This window comes from Oncorhynchus nerka, linkage group LG10 (genome assembly GCF_034236695.1).
Source record: "Oncorhynchus nerka isolate Pitt River linkage group LG10, Oner_Uvic_2.0, whole genome shotgun sequence".
NCBI lineage: Eukaryota > Metazoa > Chordata > Actinopteri > Salmoniformes > Salmonidae > Oncorhynchus > Oncorhynchus nerka.
The window spans coordinates 45,336,113-45,356,269 of record NC_088405.1 but is presented as its reverse complement, the minus strand read 5'-3'; the positions used below and the strand labels follow the sequence as shown (position 1 = coordinate 45,356,269).

Genomic DNA, 20,157 nt, shown 5'->3' with positions numbered 1-20,157 from the left:
AAGAGAGAGGTACAGGGGAGAGCACTTAGAGAAGGTACAGAGGGAGGAAGGTAGTGAAGGAGAGGGAGGGAGAGGGATCGAGTAAGAGAGAAGGACTGGGTAGTGCAGTTAGAGAGGGAAAAGAGGGAGGCAGTGAGAAATGTCATGTTCTAGTGAACAACCATTAACATGAACCAGAAAACAGACCCCATTTAGTGAAACTCTAAGCATCATGAGCACAGTCAAGATGGATACACACACACACAGGAGGGGAGTGAGAGGGAGTACTGTAACCGAGGGGACAGAGAGATGGAATGAGAGAGGAGACACGCACTGCCCCTCCCCTTCTAGCCCGGCAGTCTGGGCATATGGGGTGGTGACACGGTGAGTAAATTTGTGTCTCGGATCTCCTGTGGGTCTCAGAGATAAATCCTGGCCTGGATGACCTTTGATAGAGGCCTCACAATGGAGGAAGCACAATGTAAATCTAACGCTGCAATTGCGTTCACCCCTTACCTAATGCATCTGTGGGGACCGGAGGGAGGGAGGGAGGGAGGGAGGGAGGGAGGGAGGGAGGGAGGGAGGGAGGGAGGGAGAAAATAAAGAGAGCGAGAGAGTGAGAGAAAGAGAGATTGGTCTCCCAAATTGACTCAGAGTCTAACCTCAGTCTCCTGCTAACAATCTCACTGATGATAAGAGGGAAAAGAGAGGCAGAGGAGATGGTTAAGTAAAGGGGACACTTTTAAATGTGCTTTTAGAGGCCAACAATTCAAAACTCATCTTCAAACAAAAGCAATTTAGGTCAAAAGAGTTCATATTAACAAATGAAATAGAGGGAATAACAGTATAGATAGGTAGCAATAAAAACTGTACCAAAGAGTCACAGAATAAGTTAGAGGAAAAACAAAAATAACTTATTCAAGAAAGATCAAGGGTAATATATTATAAAAATGAAGCAAACTGTATGTAATATTAGGAAAAATTCATTTTAAAATGTTTGTATCTTCAACATACAAATGCTTCCAAAAATGATTCACCAAACAATATTTTTACAGAGGAAGCAAAGTACTTTAACAGGATCGGTGTCCCGTCCACAGGATGGTTGAGCTAACGTAGGCTAATGCGATTAGCATGAGGTTTTTAAGTTACAAGAAAAAATCTTAATCTAACTGCACTGTCCAATTTGCGGTAGCTATTACAATAAACGGATACCATGCTATTGTTTGAGGAGAGTGCACAGTTTTGAACTTGAAAATGTATTAATAAACCAATTAGGCACATGTGGGCAGTCTTCGTGGGTATGACACTTAAGCTTGGCTCACCTATATTTGGGGAGTTTCTCCCAGTCTTCTCTGCAGATCCTCTCAAGGTTCTCTCAGGTTGGACAGGGAGCATCGCTGCACAGCTATTTTCAGGTTTCTCCAGAGATGTTAGATCGGGTTCAAGACCGGCCTCTGGCTGGGCCACTCAAGGACATTCAGACTTGTCCCGAAGCCATTCCTGCGCTGTCTTGGTTGTGTGCATAGAGTCGTTGCCCTGTTGGAAGTGAACCTTCGCCCCAGTCTGAGGTCCTGAGCGCTCTGGAGCAAGTTTTCATCGAGGATCTCTGCACTTTGCTCTGTTCATCTTTCCCTCTATCCTGACTATTCTCCCAGTCCCTACCGCTGAAAAACATGATGTTTCCACCACATGCTTCACCGTAGGGATGGTGCCAGTTTTCCTCCAGACTTGACACTTGGCATTAAGGCCAAATAGTTCACTCTTGGTTTTATCAGACCAGAGAATCTTGTTTTTCATGGTCTGAGAGTCCTTTAAGTCCCTTTTGGAAAACTCCAAGCGAGATGTCATGTGCTTTTTACAGAGGAGTGGCTTCCATCTGGCCACTCTACCATAAAAGCCTGATTGGTGGAGTGCTGCAGAAAGGAACAAAGGAACTCTGGAGCTCTGTCAGAGTGACCATCAGGTTCACCTCCCTGACTAAGGCCTTCTCCCCCGATTGCTCAGTTTGGCAGAGCAACCAGTCCTAGGAAGAGTCTTGGTTTTCCCAAACTTCTTCTATTTAAGAATGATGGACATGTGTGTGCCTTTCCAAATCATGTCCAATCAATTGAATTTACCACAGGTAGACTCCAATGAAATCATTTAAAAAAACTGCAAAAATCTGTAAAAACCTGTTTCCTCTTTGTCATTATGCTGTATTGTGTGTAGATAATGGGGTACTATTTAATCAATTTTAGAATAAAGCTGTAACATAACAAAATGAGGAAAAGGTCAAGGGGTCTGAAAACTTTCTGAAAGCACTGTATCTGTGTATTATGGCCATCGGAATGTTAGCTATTAAAATCAGATCCAACAATAATATCAAGGGGCTAGAAATCCAGGGCGTCAAAACAAATGTGTCATTGTATGCTGATCATACATGTTCTCATTTAAATCTGCAATTTGGATCATATAGAGCAGGGGTGTCAAAGTCAAATGGACGGAGGGCCAAATAAAAAAATCAGCTACAAGACGAGGGCCGGACTGTTCGAATGTTCATTGAAAATTTTTTAAATGACGCATATAGTCTAGTGAACCTAATTGAACCTACTGAAAACCTAACAAATATATTACAATATGATCAGATAAATAAAGCAATATTTTCTTATGGCTCTGTCAGTAATCTTTAATTTTCAACAGACACAAAAGACAAATTTCCTTTATATAAATATCCCCATAACATGAACATTAAATGAAAGAAACCGGTATTCAAGGCACCATCAGTAGACTATATTTTCTATTTTAGCAAAAGTGGGCTAAATTTACTTCAAAGAAAAAACAATAATAGCAATTTTCTATCATCCACTCAACTGAAATATTTTAAAATATAATTGGATTGAAATACAAAAAAATAAAGTGCAAAATCTATTAATCAAAAACAACACTTTGTTTAAGGAGAAGTAACATGCAGTGAAAACAAATATTAAATTTTAACTTTTAAACTTGAACTGAGTAAAAACTCTAAATATGTGATTGCACAGTAATGTTCACTTGTTTGAGGTTGAGGGTGATACTTGGTGGTGTCCCATCTTTTCCACAAGTTCATCAATGTTCGGGTAAGGCTCTGAGCTGAAGAAATCCTCAGAATTGAGGAGGTGTTCAGCAGTACATTTCTGTGTGATGTTTTGTTCAGGTTCATCAAAGAAAACAGTTGTTCACACAGGTATGTGCTGCCAAACATAGACAACGTTTGAGCAGCCTGGATGCCAGCTAGGGCATTGTTGGGAGGAAACGGGTGAACTCCGCAGCACCCAATATTTTGCCCTCAGTGCATCATTGCATTGAGGTCAATCAACTCCATTTGGAGGTTTGGTGGTGAGCTTTCCACGTCAACAGCAAATGGGTTAAGCAGTTCCAACCTGCTTTTTGTGCTTCAAAGTCAGCAAATCGGCGTCGAAAGTCAGCGGCAAGCATACCTATTTTATCAGCCAACTGTGTGCTCGGGAACGCACTGGTTTCTCTTTCATGGTCTGGCAGCTGGGAAAGTGGCTCAAATTTTCTTTCCGCATCTGCGTCTCCCACAGAGTCAGTTTGGTTTTAAATGCCTTCACTGTACTGTACATATCAGAGATGACACGATCCCGACCCTGCAGCTGCAAGTTTATTGCATTCAGATGACTCGTAATGTCACAAGAAAAGCCATTTCACACAGAAACATTTCGTCTCGGAGTTGTGTTGTGTCTTTCCCTTTGCTGTCCAAGAACAGACAAATCTCCTCACGCTCGAAACATCTTTGAAGCACCTTTCCCTGGCTTAGCCATCGCACCTCTGTGTGATAAGGCAAATCACCATGCTCCGTTTCTAACTCCGTCAGAAATGCCTTGAACTGGCGGTGATTCAAACCTTTGGCTCTGATAAAGTTAACTGTGCGCGTGATGATGCTCATTACATGCTCCATTTTCAAGGCTTTACCGCACAACGCTTCCTGGTGTATGATACAATGATAAGCTGTCAGCTCACCTGTCACGTTTTCCTCTTGCATCTTTTCCCGTATCTTCGCCACCAGTCCGCTCCTGTGTCCACACATCGCAGGTGCTCCGTCGGTTGTCAAACCCACGAGTTTTTCCCAAGGCAGCTCCATCTCATTTACACATCTTGACACCTCTTCATAAGTTGTGCCATGCATAGGACGTAAAGCCAAAAACTCCTCTGTCACGCTTTAGGTTGGAATGAAAATTGACAACTGGGCAATGTCAGAAATGTCGGTGCTCTCATCCACAGCCAAGGAATATGCAATAAAATCTTTTCCCTTTTTCACAAGCTGCTCTTTTAGATTGATGGACAACTGGTCTACTCTCTCGGCAATGGTGTTTCTGCTCAGACTCACATTTAAAAAGAGTTGCCTTTTTCTGGGCAAACTTCGTCACAAACTTTAATCATGCAGTTTTTGATGAAATCCCCCTCCGTAAATGGCCGGGCTGATTTAGCGATCTCTTCTGCCAAAATAAAACTGGCCTTGACAGCAGCCTGGCCTTGTGATTTGGCTTTTTTGAACAGAGCCTGTCGAGATTTGAGGCCTCGTTTTAATTCCTCTGCCTTTTGTAGCCTTTGTTCCATGTCCATATTCTTGTTTTTGTCCGCGTGTTTCGTTTCATAATGTCGTCTCAGATTATACTCTTTCAGTACCGCCACACTTTCTCCACACAGAAGACACACAGGTTTTCCAGCTACCTTCGTGAACATATACTCCGACTCCCACCTTGTTTGAAACCCCCGGTTCTCAGTATCCACCTTCCGTTTTGCCATTTTTGATGGGTATCTGAAAGTTAATTTTACTGTGATGCTGACGACTGCTGTGCCAATAAATATTGAAATGAAGCAGCCTACTGCTCGGTGCGTCACCTTTGCATTGTGGGAAATGTAGTATTGGTGCGTGTAAAAGATCTGCGGGCTGCCGGCTTGCTGCGGGCCGGTTCTAATAATAAATCAAGATCATCCCAGGGGCCGTAAAAAACCTTCTTGCGGGCCGGATGTGGCCCGCGGGCCTTGACTCTGACATATGTGATATAGAGGATCTAGATACATTTTCTAACCTCTGGATTACAAAAAAGCATGATAAGGTGTTGGTGCATTAAAAAAATGATTGTGTAGTTTACCAATAAAATTGTCTGGCAGTGAAGTGGACATACTCGGTACTCATATCCCGAAATAAATAAATTATTTCACTAGTACATTTTAATAGAAAGTTAGCAAAAAAATAGATAAGATATTGCTACCATGGAAAGGAAATACCTGTCTATTTGTGGAAAAATCACCCTGATTAACTCTTAAGTCATATCCCAGTTTACCGACTTGCTTATGGTCTTGCCTACACCTAACAACTTGTTTTTAATTGATATGAGCAAAAAATATTCAATTTTATTTGGAATGGCAAGCCAGACAAAATTAAACTGGCCTATTTATGTAATAAATATGAATTCGGAGGGCAGAAATGATTAAATATTCAAGCATTAGACCTCTCACTAAAGTCATACAAAGCTATACCAAAATAGGAACTGGTTCTCTATCAGATTAGTAAGATTGGCTCAGCCAGTGTTCAAGAATGGCCTTTTTCCCTTTATTCAGATTACAACCTTTCACTTTTGGTTATTGAAAAATGAAATAAATTCTCTGAAAAAAAATCGCTATTTTTAAAACAAGCCATAGAAAGTTGGTTGCAATTACAATTTAATCCACCAGAAATGACAGTACACATATTACAACAAATATTATGGTTAAACTCAAATATAGTCATTGATATATACTAATTATGTTAATTATTTATACTAATTATTATCAAATATACTAATTATTTTTGGATAAAAATGTTTAACAGTATAATCTTTTAAATTATATCATAAATCGGACTGGTGGTGTTATGTCACACATGCAGCTAACAAAAATATATGGAAATGTCTGCTCTGTCTAAAATTACAACCAAAAATGGAAGAGGAAAAAGGAAGGGGGAGAAAGTGAGGAACTTGTCTGTCACCCCTGCATTAAAGACCACAATTGGTTAAAGAAAATTGTAATAAATAAAAAAGTATACCAGTTTCATTTAAGGACCAAAAAAATTGACAGATGTGCCATACAGATTGCAAATAGCTGATTTTCAAGGCACATGGTTTAGGAACTGATAAACAAGATGACGCTGGATTCAAAACTCAGAGACAGAATCCTTAGGTTATTTATTTTGATACTGTCCCTATGTAGCTTGTTTTTGGTTGCAGGAATGGCTGAAGAATTGTTACATTTACCTGGAGTTAACTCTGCAAATAGCACTGCTGTGTAATCTGAAATGTCATAGTCAATCAATCAATAACATAATACTCATAGCAAAAAATCTTTAATTTACAATCTGAAGAAACTATGAGAATAGAAAGTTTCAAAAACTTTTGTGAAACATCACAGCCCTGTTGAAAAATATATGGCAACTAGAAATCAAAACTGGATGGTGTTCAGAGACAGGGGGAGATGAGACAGAGTGTCACTGACCGGCATGGAGGAGTCCTCTGTGTTGGTGCCTTAGGGCAGGTAAGGAGAAAAGGTGGCGGAGGAGATGGAGAAATAGAGAAAGGGGGGGGATGAGAGGAGTAGTATTACTGACCAGTGGGGCGTCCTCCTCTATGTTGGTGCTGTAGGGCAGGTTGGTGAAGATGGGGTCCATGTCCTGGACATCAGTGATGGTGATTGCCAAGTTAGACAGACTGGATAGAGGCCGCTTCTTATCCTGGTCCTGATGGAGAGAGCAGAAAAACACAAGCATGGTCACACCTTGGTCATGTTCATTTGGAAGAAAACAGACTGAAACAGGGAGGGATTACCTGGACTTGTTCCTTTTCATTTTTAAAACATTATGCTACACTGTGGCCTACTGAACACTATCCTGCCTTGTTACTTTATTTAAAAAAAAACTGTGTGTGTAAGCTTATCTGTACTTTGTGTTCCCTCACCGTGGCATTGACAGTGAGCTGGTAGGCCGAGGTGGTCTCGTAGTCCAGGGCCCTGGTGACAGTGACCGTACCACGGGCTCCATCGATGGAGAAAAAGGGAGAAGGGGGCTGGAAGGAGAAGAGCACACTTCCCCCTGTGCCTTGGTCTGGGTCTGTGGCATTTACCTGGTACACTGAGGTGCCCACTGGAGTGTTCTGGAACCCAGGGAGAGACAGGCACACAGATTGGCATAAAGTCATAGTTCTGTAGTATGAAGGGATTTTCAAAAGATAGATGGATGACTCTATGTAGAAACACTGAATTGAGACAGATTACTGTTCTGCAGATTTAATGATTAATTGGCCGCATTTGCAGCCAAGCATCAACTCAACTATGTCCTTTTTCTTCTCAACTAATTAACAAGATCTGACCAATGGGAATTAAGCAAAGTAGTAACTGGGGAAATAATGAAATATGATTACCATTCACAACAACTGATTCCTCACATTTTAGAACTACACAGAAGTGTCTTAGAAAATAACAGAGCCCAGTATGATAAATACAATCTATGTTATTTAACATTTATTTAACTAGGCAAGTCAGTTAAGAACAAATTCGTATTTAGTATGACGGCCTACACCGTCCAAACCCAGACGACGCTGGGCCACCCTATGGGACTCCCAATAATGTCCAGTTGTGATACAGCCTGGAATCGAACCAGGGTGTCTGTAGTGATGCCTCAAGCACTGAGATGTAATATCTTAGACCGCTGCACCACTGGGGAGCACCAAAATTATCATGTTTTAAAGCTCAACAGTGATCTAATGTCAAGATGAGTCCATGTCTCACACAATTAATTGTGTAGACCCAAGACTCATTTCCTCAATTCCAAATGATGGGAGAGATCAGCACCATAAATTAGATATTGCCAATCTTTCCCATTCATTAGGGGTTGAGAGGGGGGAGCTCCCTTGTCGATGCAAAGGAGATGGTCAGTCTATAACTTGGGTTTCTGGAGACTTTGACAATGTTTTCCTCTGACACCGTCTGGTATAGAGGTCCTGGATGGCAAGGAGCTAGGCCACAGCGATGTACTGGGCTGAATGCACTACCCTCTGTAGCAAATTGAAGTCAGATGCCAAGCAGTTGCCATGCCAAGCGGTGATGCAGCCAGTCAAGATGCTTTCAATGGCGCAGCTGTATAACTTTTTGAAGATCTGAGGGCCCATGATGAATCTGAGGGAGAAGAGGCAATGTCGTGTCCTCTTCATGACTGCATTGTTGTGTGTGGATACTGAGGAAGCTCTCAACCTGCTCCACCACAGCCTCATCGATGTGGATGGGGTTGTCCTCGGCCCTCCATTTCCTATAGTCCATGATCAGCTCCTTTGTCTTGCTGACGTTGAGGCCCGGTCTCTGACCTCCTCCCTGTAGGCTTTATCATTGTCCATACTATTTACTCTCTTGGTAAATATTATGCTCTACAGCTTATCATGAGGTATTCTAACTCAGGCGAGTAGAACCTTGACTTCCTTAATATTAAAGATTGCACTGAAACGGCTGTTTGAAGAAGAGGACCAAGGTGCAGCGTCGTACATGTTCATGATTTTTAATAAAACTGAACACTAGAACAAAAAATAACAAAGCTGAACAAACGAAACAGTTCTGTCTGGTGCCGACACACAAAACAGAAAATAACTACCCACAAAACACAGGTGGGAAAAGGCTACCTAAGTATAGTTCTCAATCGGATACAACGATGGACAGCTGCCTCTGATTGAGAACCACACCTGGTCAAACACACAGAAATAGAAAACATAGAGCACAAAACATAAATGCCCACCCCAACTCACGCCCTGACCAAACCAAAATAAAGACAAAAAGGATCTCTGTCAGGGCGTGACACGCACACCAGCTGTAGTTAACAAAAAGGCACACAAATCCCTCCCCTGAGTTTCCCTGATGCCACCGGTCTGTCCTGCCGATGTATAGAAAAAACAGCTAGATATATATTTACTATGTCCGTTCTTTAGATCACATTGATAGGATAGTCTCGAAAGGAGCTCATCCAGTTTATTCTGCAGTGATTGCACATTCGCCAATAGAACAGAGTGTAGAGGCGATTTATCCACTCTCCAATGTATTCTCGTCAGGCATGCCGCACGCCAGCCTATATAGAGCCGTCTCCTTCTTAGGGGATTTGGGCCTGGTCCGGGATAAGAAATATGTCTTTCGCCTCCGACTCATTGAAGTAGAAATCTTCGTACAAATCGAGGTTAGTGATATCTGTTATGATGTCCAGAAACTCTTTTCCATCATAGGAAATCATGACGGAAAATTTATGTACAAAAAAAGTTCAGATCTGCACAAAAAGAATACCCAAAATAGCACAATTGGTCAGGAGCCCATAAAACGGCCGCTATTACCTTGAGAGCCATTTTTTGCAAATATATCCAAACTCCCAAACACAATAGAAACAAAGAAAGCCACAAATACACGCGTAGATACGTGCGAGCACACACCTGGCCAGGAGCGGTAGAGAGTAACCGTGTGTGTGTGTGTTTGTGTGGGGGGGGGGGGGGGCAAATGTAAAGTGACACTGGCAGGAAAGTGTGGTCTGCTGCAACAGTCTGTCTGCTGCACCTCTCACGGAACAAAGGAGAGGGTGTGTGGTGTGTGTGAGTGCTCCTCAGCCCCTATCAGTCGTACTACAGGGATATGCTGGGAGGCCAAGGGCCATTGCCCAGGGAACACAACAGCATAGCACAGGTAATATAAGCTGACTAGCTCCCCATGTCTACATCCCCTGACATCATACTGCCTATCACTCTTACCCTCCATGTCTCTTAGATTTTCTCTCTTTTTCCTACACCTACAACATCGCTCTCTCTCTTTCGCTCTCTCTCTTACTCCTACATCCCTCCCTCCTGTCTTCTTGCAGAAAGACAGGCATGCATCAGCAGGTCTGTCTCCCTGGATTAAGGTGCCTGCCACCCAGAGAGAGGGATGGAGAGAGAGATATATGGAGAGAGAGAGAGAGAGAGAGAGAGAGAGAGAGAGAGAGAGAAAGGGAGAGAGAGAGAAAGGGAGAGAGAGAGAAAGGGAGAGAGAGAGAAATAAAGAAAATAAGAATGGTCGTAGTGGGGGGGGGGGGTATCATCGGGCATCGAATCCGCAGGGTATCAATCATGTGATTTAGTAAAGCCACCCTCCATACAAGGAGAATCATAAAACACCTTCACAAAGAAAATACAACAACAAATCGTCATATCTTACAGATCCCTTTACACATCAACAGATTTTATAACTAGTCAGATAGCAACATAGACTGCCTCAAGCCTCTTTTTCACCTCTTTTATCACGTAATTTACTTGACCTTCACATACGGGCAGGCATAAGGTCAAGGGCAGGTATTACGTTGCAAAGGTGGGCATGCTTATACCAAAGATGTTCATAACTAACCCAAGATAGACCATTGCCTGTTGTCTCCAGTGGGAGCAAATCAATCATAGTGGGCAGAACAAGCAAGGAGGTGGGCACAGCCAAGCACGAGCTCGTGAGATCCTATTGGAGTGTTCTACATTTATTTGCATATTTCCGTTAGGGAACGGCTACTCTATAAAGTGCCCGTTTGCAATAACTGAATTTGCCATTGCACTCCTAAACAACACCACTTTTAAAACTTTAGCAAAGGGCAAAGTCCACAAAATGCAGGCCACTATGTTTCTTACAGATTATAGTTTAGGAAACAAAAAAATGTATGGAGATCAAATGTTTCATCGATGAGAAAATTTGCAGAATTTCAGCCAAATTCATCTCGCTCCATCTTCTCCCACTGCCGGCCACTGGGCTTCTTCTCAACACCATATTTGGTAGTGAGTGGAAACGCCAACCGGATGCTTCATATTTATACATCCTGTGAAATATCTGGCTCATTGTTCTATCTGTGCTAGTTTTGTCAACAGCAAACACACATCACCGGAGGAACAATGGGCTACAAAGTGGTCTCTGCCAGCAAGAAAACTAGGTTCAACCACCCTTGACCCGCAAAGTGTTTGAACAGTATGTAACGTCAGGGTTGGGGAGTAACGGATTACATGTAAGGGATTACAAAAAAATGTTTACTGTAATCCGTTACATTACCAGCAAAAATATTGTGATCAGATTACAGATACTTTTGAAAAAATAGATGATTACTTCGAGGATTACTTTTAAATTCAGAAAGGATGTTTGCGAAAAAAAAACGTATTTGACACTTCTCTGTTTTCTCAATTACGTTCAAATCAGCATTGAAAAAAGGTGTAAGTTTAAGTCTGTTCCACCTGAGTGAGTCTGACCACAAGTCAGAGACCACTATGATGACACACCAAATGTGTTTGAAGAATCGCAGGATAGGAGCAGGAATAGGCTTTTTTAGGCTACAGTCCAAGCTATGTCTTCCAATGGTGCGACTGCTGTCGGCATCCAACGATTATCCAACTTGAATAAATGTAGCGATACGCATATAACTTATTATTGATATCTACATAGCGCATTGATGTGATTCATACTGCTGCTTTCTGATTTAGCTATTTGCGCCTCCCGAGTGGCACAGAGGTCTAAGGCACTGCATCTCAATGCTAGAGGCATCACTACAGACCCTGGTTCAATTCCAGGCTGTATCACAACCAGCCATGATTGGGAGTCCCATAGGGCGGCACAAAATTGGCCCATTGTCGTCCGGGTTAGGGTTTGGCCAGGGTAGGCCGTCATTGTAAATAAGAATTTGTTCTTAACTGACTTGCCTAGTTAAATATAAAATACAAATTACAGATTGTGGTTGTTGTGGATGGCTGTTCACAAATCTAAATGTGTATTTGAATCCAATAATGGTGGAATTCAAGAAGTTTAAGCTGCCTGTCAATCATTGTTTTTGAAGCCAGTGGACAGCCAATGAAAAATGCCCTCTTGCAACAGCTGCACAGTACGGATCCGAGCCTATGGAACACAAGTGGGGCTGGAGTGTGACTGTTTGAGGTTGTGGACAGGTGTCTTTCATACTGATAACAAGTTCGTAAAGAGTGGAGGACAGAAGAGCCTCTTAGAGCACGGGCTGAATACTGCCCCCTTTGGAGAAAGTGCGTGCCCATAGTAAACTGAAAATATTTTTTCCCAAAATTGCTAATATATGCATATAAAAATTATTATTGAATAGAAAACACTCTAAAGTTTCTAAAACCGTTTAAATTATGTCTGTATGTAAAGCAGAACTCTCAGGGCAGCCTTTCTCCCAAACTCTCTCTTGTGAAGAGAAAAGTTGGGTCAACTTTGATGTCATCGCCCCCACCCTTCCCAGGCAGCTACCGATCCAGGAACAGTCTCTATCTCTTCAGCGCGATGCCTGCTTTCAAATGGCACGTTCATTGTGAGAATCCCACCAGCGCTAGACGTTTGGCGGGCGAAATTGCTCGTGTCCCTCTGAAAAACATGCACTCTATTGCGCGCGGCCGATTTGGAGTACGTTCTTTTCCATGATCAGGCATTTGAAGCCGGTTTGTCTGTTCGCGCTGATCTTTGTTTTACATGCTAAAAACATCATAAAGCTCGATTTTGCACATAGTTTGACCAGTTTAGTCAACATATAATATGCAAATTGGAAGTTTTGATGCGCAAGAGTGCTGGACCAGAAGTCATTTTGGATGCATTTCAGCTGAAGCTGTTAGCATATGCTAATACAGAGACACACAACGTGAAACCAAACGATGTATTGGGTAAGTATGACTCCTTCTACGTCTTCTGATGGATGAACATCAAAGGTAAGGGAATATTTATGTGGTTATTTTGAGTTTCTGTGGACTCCAAACGTAGAGGAGACATACTGCTAATATTTGAGCGCCGTCTCATTGTATAGCCCAGTGAACGATGTCTGTAACGTTAAAAATAAATGTAATACAGCGGTTGCATTAACCTCTTACCTCTACCTGGGACGCTTGCGTCCCAACTAGAGCTCTGGAAATGCAAATGCGCTACGCTAAATGCACGGTTACACATGCAGGGTATCAAATCAAATCAAATCAAATCAAATTTATTTATATAGCCCTTCGTACATCAGCTGATATCTCAAAGTGCTGTACAGAAAATTAAAGCTACACTCGTTGTGAATCCAGGCAACAAGTCAGATTTTTAAAATGCTTTTCGGCGACAGCATGAGAAGCTATTATCTGATAGCATGCACCAATACACTACAACAGAAAAGCACAGCAGGGGACGTAAACAAAATAATTAGCATTTCGGCGTTACACAAACCGCACAATAAAATAGAAAACAGTCATTACCTTTCACCATCTTCTTTGTTGGCACTCCTAGATGTCCCATAAACACTATTGGGTCTTTATTTCGATTAAATCGGGCCATATAAAGCCAAGATATCGTTATATGTAGACTGTGTGATAAACAAAAAAAAAAGCGATTTCACAACGTAACGTCATTTTTTAAAATTCAAAAAGTAGACGATAAACTTTCACAAAACACTTCGAAATACGTTTGTAATGCTACTTTAGGTATTAGTAAACGTTAATAAGCGATAAAAATCATCCGTAGGCGATGTAAATATCAGTAGCTGTCGTCTTAGAAAAAATTTCAGGAGAGAGCTCTTCCGGAATGATCTGGGCGGAGACCGGAGGTAAGCGGTGCCCCTCTTTCGGTTCAACCAAGAATCAAAGATGATTCAATTCACAAGATACTCGACAACATGGGGATGCTGTGGGAGTTGAATGCTCGGTCTTATCTAATTCGGCTCACTGTTAACAATTGCTGGAAGTGGCGCAAGGATATTTATTTCCATTTTCTGTGATCAGGTTTTCCTGCGCTTTCCGATGTAACGCACGTTATGTAATAGCCACAGTCGTGATTTAACCAGTTTTAAAAACGTCCGAGGGTTTCCTATACACACATTCTAACCATATGAACGTACTATATTCCTGGCATGAGTAGCAGGGCGCTGAAATGTTGCGCGATTTTTAACAAAATGTTCAAAAAAGTAGAGGGTAGGAGCAACTAGTTAAGAAGAAGTGTATATTTGTAAATATATGTAGAACATGTATATTTAGTCATGTTTATTGCTTGTTATCTGACGTTATCTGTCGGAGCTATCATCATTTCTCCGGACATTTGAGTAGCATTTTTTAAAATGTCGTCATTGTAAACAGAGATTTATGGATATAAATGGCATATTATTGAAAAAAAAAAAAATGTACTGTGTAACATGTAATATTACTGTCATCTGATGAAGATTTTCAAAAGGTTAGTGAATTATTTATTTTTTAATCCTACTTTAAAATTTAATTTTTTCTGGGACAAAATGGCCGCCGCTTGTCTTTTGTTTCGGTGGTGATCTAATATAAATATGTGCTATGTTTTCGCCGTAAAACATTTTAGAAATCTGACTTGCTGGGTAGATGAACAAGGTGTTTATCTTTCATTTGAGCTATTGGACTTGTTAATGTGTGGAGGTTAAATATTTCTAAGAATATTATTTTGCATTGTGCGTTATGGTAATGAACTTGAGCCGTAGTCACGATCCCGGATCCGGGATGGGGAGTTCTAAGAGGTTTTAACCTCTAGCGACGAGCAATCCCGTATCCGGGAGCGTAATCATAGCCTCAAGCTCATTACCATAACGCAACATTTCCAATTCATGAAAATCGCAAATGAAATGAAATAAATATAACACAAGCTTAGCCTTTTGTTTATCAGTTGAAGCTAGGGGGGCGCTATTTCATTATTGCATAAAAAAACGTGCCCGTTTTAAGCGCAATATTTTGTCACGAAAAGATGCTCGACTATGCATGGAATTGACAGCCTTGGAAAGACAAAACTCTGACGTCTCCAAAACTGCAAAGATATTATCTGTGAGTGCCCCAGAACTAATGCTACAGGCGAAACCAAGATGCAACTTCAAACAGGAAAATGAGCAGGATTTTTGAGGCTCTGTTTTCCATTGTCTCCTTATATGGCTGTGAATATGCTGTGAACGAGCTTATGCGCTCTGCCGTTCGTTCAAGATGTCTGCAGCATTGTGGCGTATTTGTAGGCATATCATTGGAAGATTGGCCATAAGAGACTACATTTACCAGGTGTCCGCCCGGTGTCCTTTGTCTACGTTGGTGCGTAATTCTCAGTGGCAATAATTTTACTATGCGATACAAAGTATCGTTCCTGGAAGTGTGCATCATTGAAGAGATATGTGAAAAACACCTTGAGGATTTGTTCTAAACAACGTTTGCCATGTTTCAGTCGATATTATGGAGTTAATTTGGAAAAAAGTTTGGCGTTTGGATAACTGAATTTTCGTTTTTTTTTTGGTAGCCAAACGGACCGATTTCTCCTGCACAAAAAATCTTTCAGGAAAAACTGAACATTGCTATCTAACTGAGAGTCTCCTCATTGAAAACATTTGAAGTTCTTCAAAGGTAAATGATTTATTTGAATGTTTTTGCTGGTTTTTGTGAAAATGTTTCCTGCTGATGCTAACGCTAAATGATACGCTAGCTATCAGTACTGTTACACAAATGCTAGTTTGCTATGCTTGAGAAGCATATTTTTGAAAATCTGAGATGACAGTGTTGTTAACAAAAGGCTAAGCTTGAGAGCAAATAGATTAATTTCATTTCATTTGCGATTTTCATGAATAGTTAACGTTGCGTTATGGTATTGAGCTTGAGGCTATGATTACGCTACCGGATCCGGCATGGCTCCATGCAAGAAGTTAACAACACTGTCATCTCAGATTTTCAAAATATGCTTTAACCAATGCTACACAAGCATTTGTGTAAGAGTATTGATAGCCTAGCATAGCATTAAGCCTAGCATTCAGCAGGCAACATTTTCACAAAAACAAGAAAAGGATTCAAATAAAATCATTTACCTTTGAAGAACTTCGGATGTTTTCAATGACGAGACTCTTAGTTAGATAGCAAATGTTCATTTTTTCCAAAAATATTATTTGTGTAGACGAAATAGCTCCGTTTTGTTCATCACGTTTGGCTAAGAAAAAGACCGGAAAATGCTTTTTTTCAAATTAGCTCCATAATATCGACAGAAACATGGCAAACGTTGTTTAGAATCAATCCTCAAGGTGTTTTTCATATTTTAAGTGTACCTATGATGAAAATTACAGGCCTCTCTCATCTTCTTAAGTGGGAGAACTTGCACAATTGGTGGCTGACAAAAATACTCTTTTGCCTCACTGTATATGGACGGAATTAATCGAACAAAAGGACCAATTGTGATGTTTATGGGACATATTGGAGTGCCAACAAAAGAAGCTCGTCAAAGGTAATGCATGTTTTATATTTTATTCCTGCATTTTGTGTAGCGCCTGCAGGGTTGAAATATGCTACCCTCTTTGTTTACTATTGGGCTATCATCAAATAATAGCTTCTTATGCTTTTGCCGAAAAACCTTTTTAAAATCTGACATGTTGGCTGGATTCACAACGAGTGTAGCTTTAATTGAGTATCTTACATGTGTGATTTAATGAAAGTTTGATTTTTATTCAATGTTTTAAAATTTTCCGCACTGCATTTTCCCAAGTGGGACACAACTGTCCCCTATACCATAAGAAGTTAAGATAGGATTGTGATTTTAGTTTCTAACGAGATCATTGTTTTGATGATACTTTTTTTTATTTATTTTTTTATTTCAACTTTATTTAACCAGGTAAGCAAGTTGAGAACAAGTTCTCATTTACAATTGTGACCTGGCCAAGATAAAGCAAAGCAGTTCGACACATACAACGGCACAGAGTTACACATGGAGTAAAACAAACATACAGTCAATAATACAGTAAAAAAAACAAGTCTATATACAATGTGAGCAAATTAGGTGAGAAGGGAGGTAAAGGCAAAAAAGGCCATGGTGGCAAAGTAAATGCAATATAGCAAGTAAAACACTGGAATGGTAGTTTTGCAATGGAAGAGTGTGCAAAGTAGAAATAAAAATAATGGGGTGCAAAGGAGCAAAATAAATAAATAAATTAAATACAGTTGGGAAAGAGGTAGTTGTTTGGGCTAAATTATAGGTGGGCTATGTACAGGTGCAGTAATCTGTAAGATGCTCTGACAGTTGGTGCTTAAAGCTAGTGAGGGAGATAAGTGTTTCCAATTTAAGAGATTTTTGTAGTTCGTTCCAGTCATTGGCAGCAGAGAACTGGAAGGAGAGGCGGCCAAAGAAAGAATTGGTTTTGGGGGTGACTAGAGAGATATACCTGCTGGAGCGTGTGCTACAGGTGGGAGATGCTATGGTGACCAGCGAGCTGAGATAAGGGGGGAATTTACCTAGCAGGGTCTTGTAGATGACATGGAGCCAGTGGGTTTGGCGACGAGTATGAAGCGAGGGCCAGCCAACGAGAGCGTACAGGTCGCAATGGTGGGTAGTATATGGGGCTTTGGTGACAAAACGGATTGCACTGTGATAGACTGCATCCAATTTGTTGAGTAGGTTATTGGAGGCTATTTTGTAAATGACATCGCCAAAGTCGAGGATTGGTAGGATGGTCAATTTTACAAGGGTATGTTTGGCAGCATGAGTGAAGGATGCTTTGTTGCGAAATAGGAAGCCAATTCTAGATTTAACTTTGGATTGGAGATGTTTGATATGGGTCTGGAAGGAGAGTTTACTTTGCGCCAGTAAGTAGCCATAGTAAGTAGCCGTGCATAGAGGATTGAATGAGAAATTGACATCAGACAAGAAAGGCGTGAGACACTGGTCCAGATGTTTGAAATGGTTACAACTTAACCTCAACATGAGGTGAAGAATATAAACTCACCAGACTAGACCCCATTTCCAGGCTGCAGCTGTGCATGTAAAGTGGTTTAAACTCTGACTATCCACACGAGCTAAGAACAAATTCTGTCAAAAGACACCGTACAACTAAGAAGAAGGATATTGTGACCTCTGGTGGACAATCAGAGCCTTTACAAGTGAGCTGAGTGAAGACACAGCCAAAAAAAACTTTCAAGAAGACTTGGTTTCAATAGAGATAGATGACGAACGACGGCATTCAAACACGTAAATACATTTATGACTTCTTACTCCAGACGGGCAGTGGTTCATATGCAAAGTGAATCATTACTGTGAGCATAGTTTCCAAAAGTCCAAAAGTGTTCTCTTTGTTTCTCGCTCGCTCTCTCTCTCTACCACTCCCTCTCTACCACAGTCTCCGTTCAGATTATGAGACTGAAATGAGGTAATGATTAATAAGTGACAGTTATCAATATATAAGTTATATATCTTCTAGAGTTTAATTAGGGAGATGGTAAATCATTTAAACAACTTATTCTGTGGTGCCCCAAATCCTAATGAATTGTTCATTGTTACATGATTAATTGAATCGAGTAGCAATTAAACATAGTTAGTGGATTAAATCAATTACAGTCATCAGATTAATGTAGGTAAAATCATGACAACACTGTATTTGGAAAGAATGTTTTGTTTTTATTTAACTAGGCAAGTCAGTTAAGAACAAATTCTTATTTACAATGACGGCCTACATTGGCCAAACCCGAACCACGCTGGGCCGCCGAGCTATGGGACTCCCAATCATGGCTGGTTTGTGATACAGCCTGGAATCGAACCAAGGCATCTGTAGTGACACCTTCAGCACTGAAATGGAGTTCCTTAGACCACTGCGCCAATCAATGGGCTCGGTAACAGTAATAAAGGGTGATGTGTAATGAAACGAGGGTGGGCGTGGCCAGATAGGTAGGTAAACAGATTTTTTGGGGGGGGAACAACATTCCCGTAGGACCATCAGACAACGTCCTGATGACTGGAACACTGAATGTCCTGAGAACATCCTGAAAAAGTCCTGACCTGGTCCTCACTGACGTCCCTGGAACTAGACAAAAGTCTCCTAGAGAAAGCTTAATTGTGCCAATCACACTATGTCTTGATGACTGGTAAAAAAAATGCCTTGTGAACATCATAAATCGCCTGGAACAAACCTGGAACAAACCAGGAACTAGAAGAAAAAAAATCCAGGGTACCATGACACAACGCACCGAGAACCTCCTGGAAATGTCCTTTGGGGTGTCCCTGGAACAAACAGCGAACTAGACAAAACCTCCAGGAGAAACAACATCCTGATGACTAGGCAACCATTTTGAGACGCTCCGAGGACATCCTAACAACATATTTTTTTTGTAGGGTACTAGGAGAGTCTTTCCACTATCTGAGACATTGTTTGTCCACTGGTTGGCTTGTGTTTGAATTTTACAATGGGGGAACAATGGTTTCTCCATCAAAGCATTGATTGGCTCTCGGTGCCGCCGATTAGTCAAAGGGAAACTGTGCGCAAAGAGCAGCGCAGTGAATCCTTCTGCTTTTATTAGCCCGTGAGTCTGTCCAATCACTTATCCATAAAGATACCAGACAATGACTGCTCAATCCCCCCTGTTCACGTAGCCTTATTCGTTGTGATCTAAAATACTACACTGATTCTAGATTAGCACTCCTACTCTGAGACGCTTGATATGGCTCAAGACCTCTAAACTGTCCAGCACAATCAGCTTGTTGAAAAATAATATCAGACAACTTTTTATAGACGGACGGTTCGGCTATTGGGTAATCTTCCATAATCATCGAATTAGTGTAGAAAGTAGGGATCGTTTGCACGGTTTTGAAATACATTTTGTATTTTTGTTCGGGACGACATGTTAAAAAGGTGAAAGGTAGCAGAAGATAAAAGGGATGGAAAAAGATGGATGAAGGGGAGCGAGATGGAGAGACGCAGACAGAGTTTCTCTTACTTGAAGAGGCACTGCTGAAATCACCCTCCTCTCTCCACCCTCCTCTCACTTAGAGAGAGAGAAAGAGACAGAAAGAGAGAGGGGTTAGGGAGAGAAAGAGAGAGAGAAAGAAAGATGGGGAGGAGAGAGAGAGGGGGAGGGAGAAGGTGACAGAGTGGGAAAGAGAGGAAGATAGGAGAGAAAAGTGAAAAACAGAGAGGTGAAAGGAGGAAGAGAGAGGGAGAGTGAGAGATCTGACAAAGAAACGAGGGCAGAGAGAGAGAGGTTGGCCTGTGTTTTATTAATATTACAATGGGGATCAATGGCCTCTCCATCAGAGCATTGATTGGCTCTCAGTGCCACCGATTAGGAGTCAATGGGGGCAACTGGGCGCAAAGAGCAGCGCACTAAATTCTTCTGCTTTCATTAGCCCATGAATGTGTCCAACCACTTATCGATA

The 20,157-nt window shown here is 41.3% G+C and overlaps 1 protein-coding gene across 1 annotated transcript in view; it reads right to left on the bottom strand.

The window, feature by feature from the left end:
• LOC135573707 (cadherin-23-like) overlaps positions 1-20,157 on the bottom strand; it is a 199,728-nt gene that overhangs the window by 73,587 nt on the left and 105,984 nt on the right. Inside the window, exons 5-6 of the mRNA XM_065023313.1 lie at positions 6,951-7,145; positions 6,605-6,733 (exon numbers count right to left, since the gene is read on the bottom strand). Of these exons, the coding sequence (XP_064879385.1) occupies positions 6,605-6,733; positions 6,951-7,145 (324 nt within the window). The remainder of the gene's footprint in view (positions 1-6,604; positions 6,734-6,950; positions 7,146-20,157) is intronic.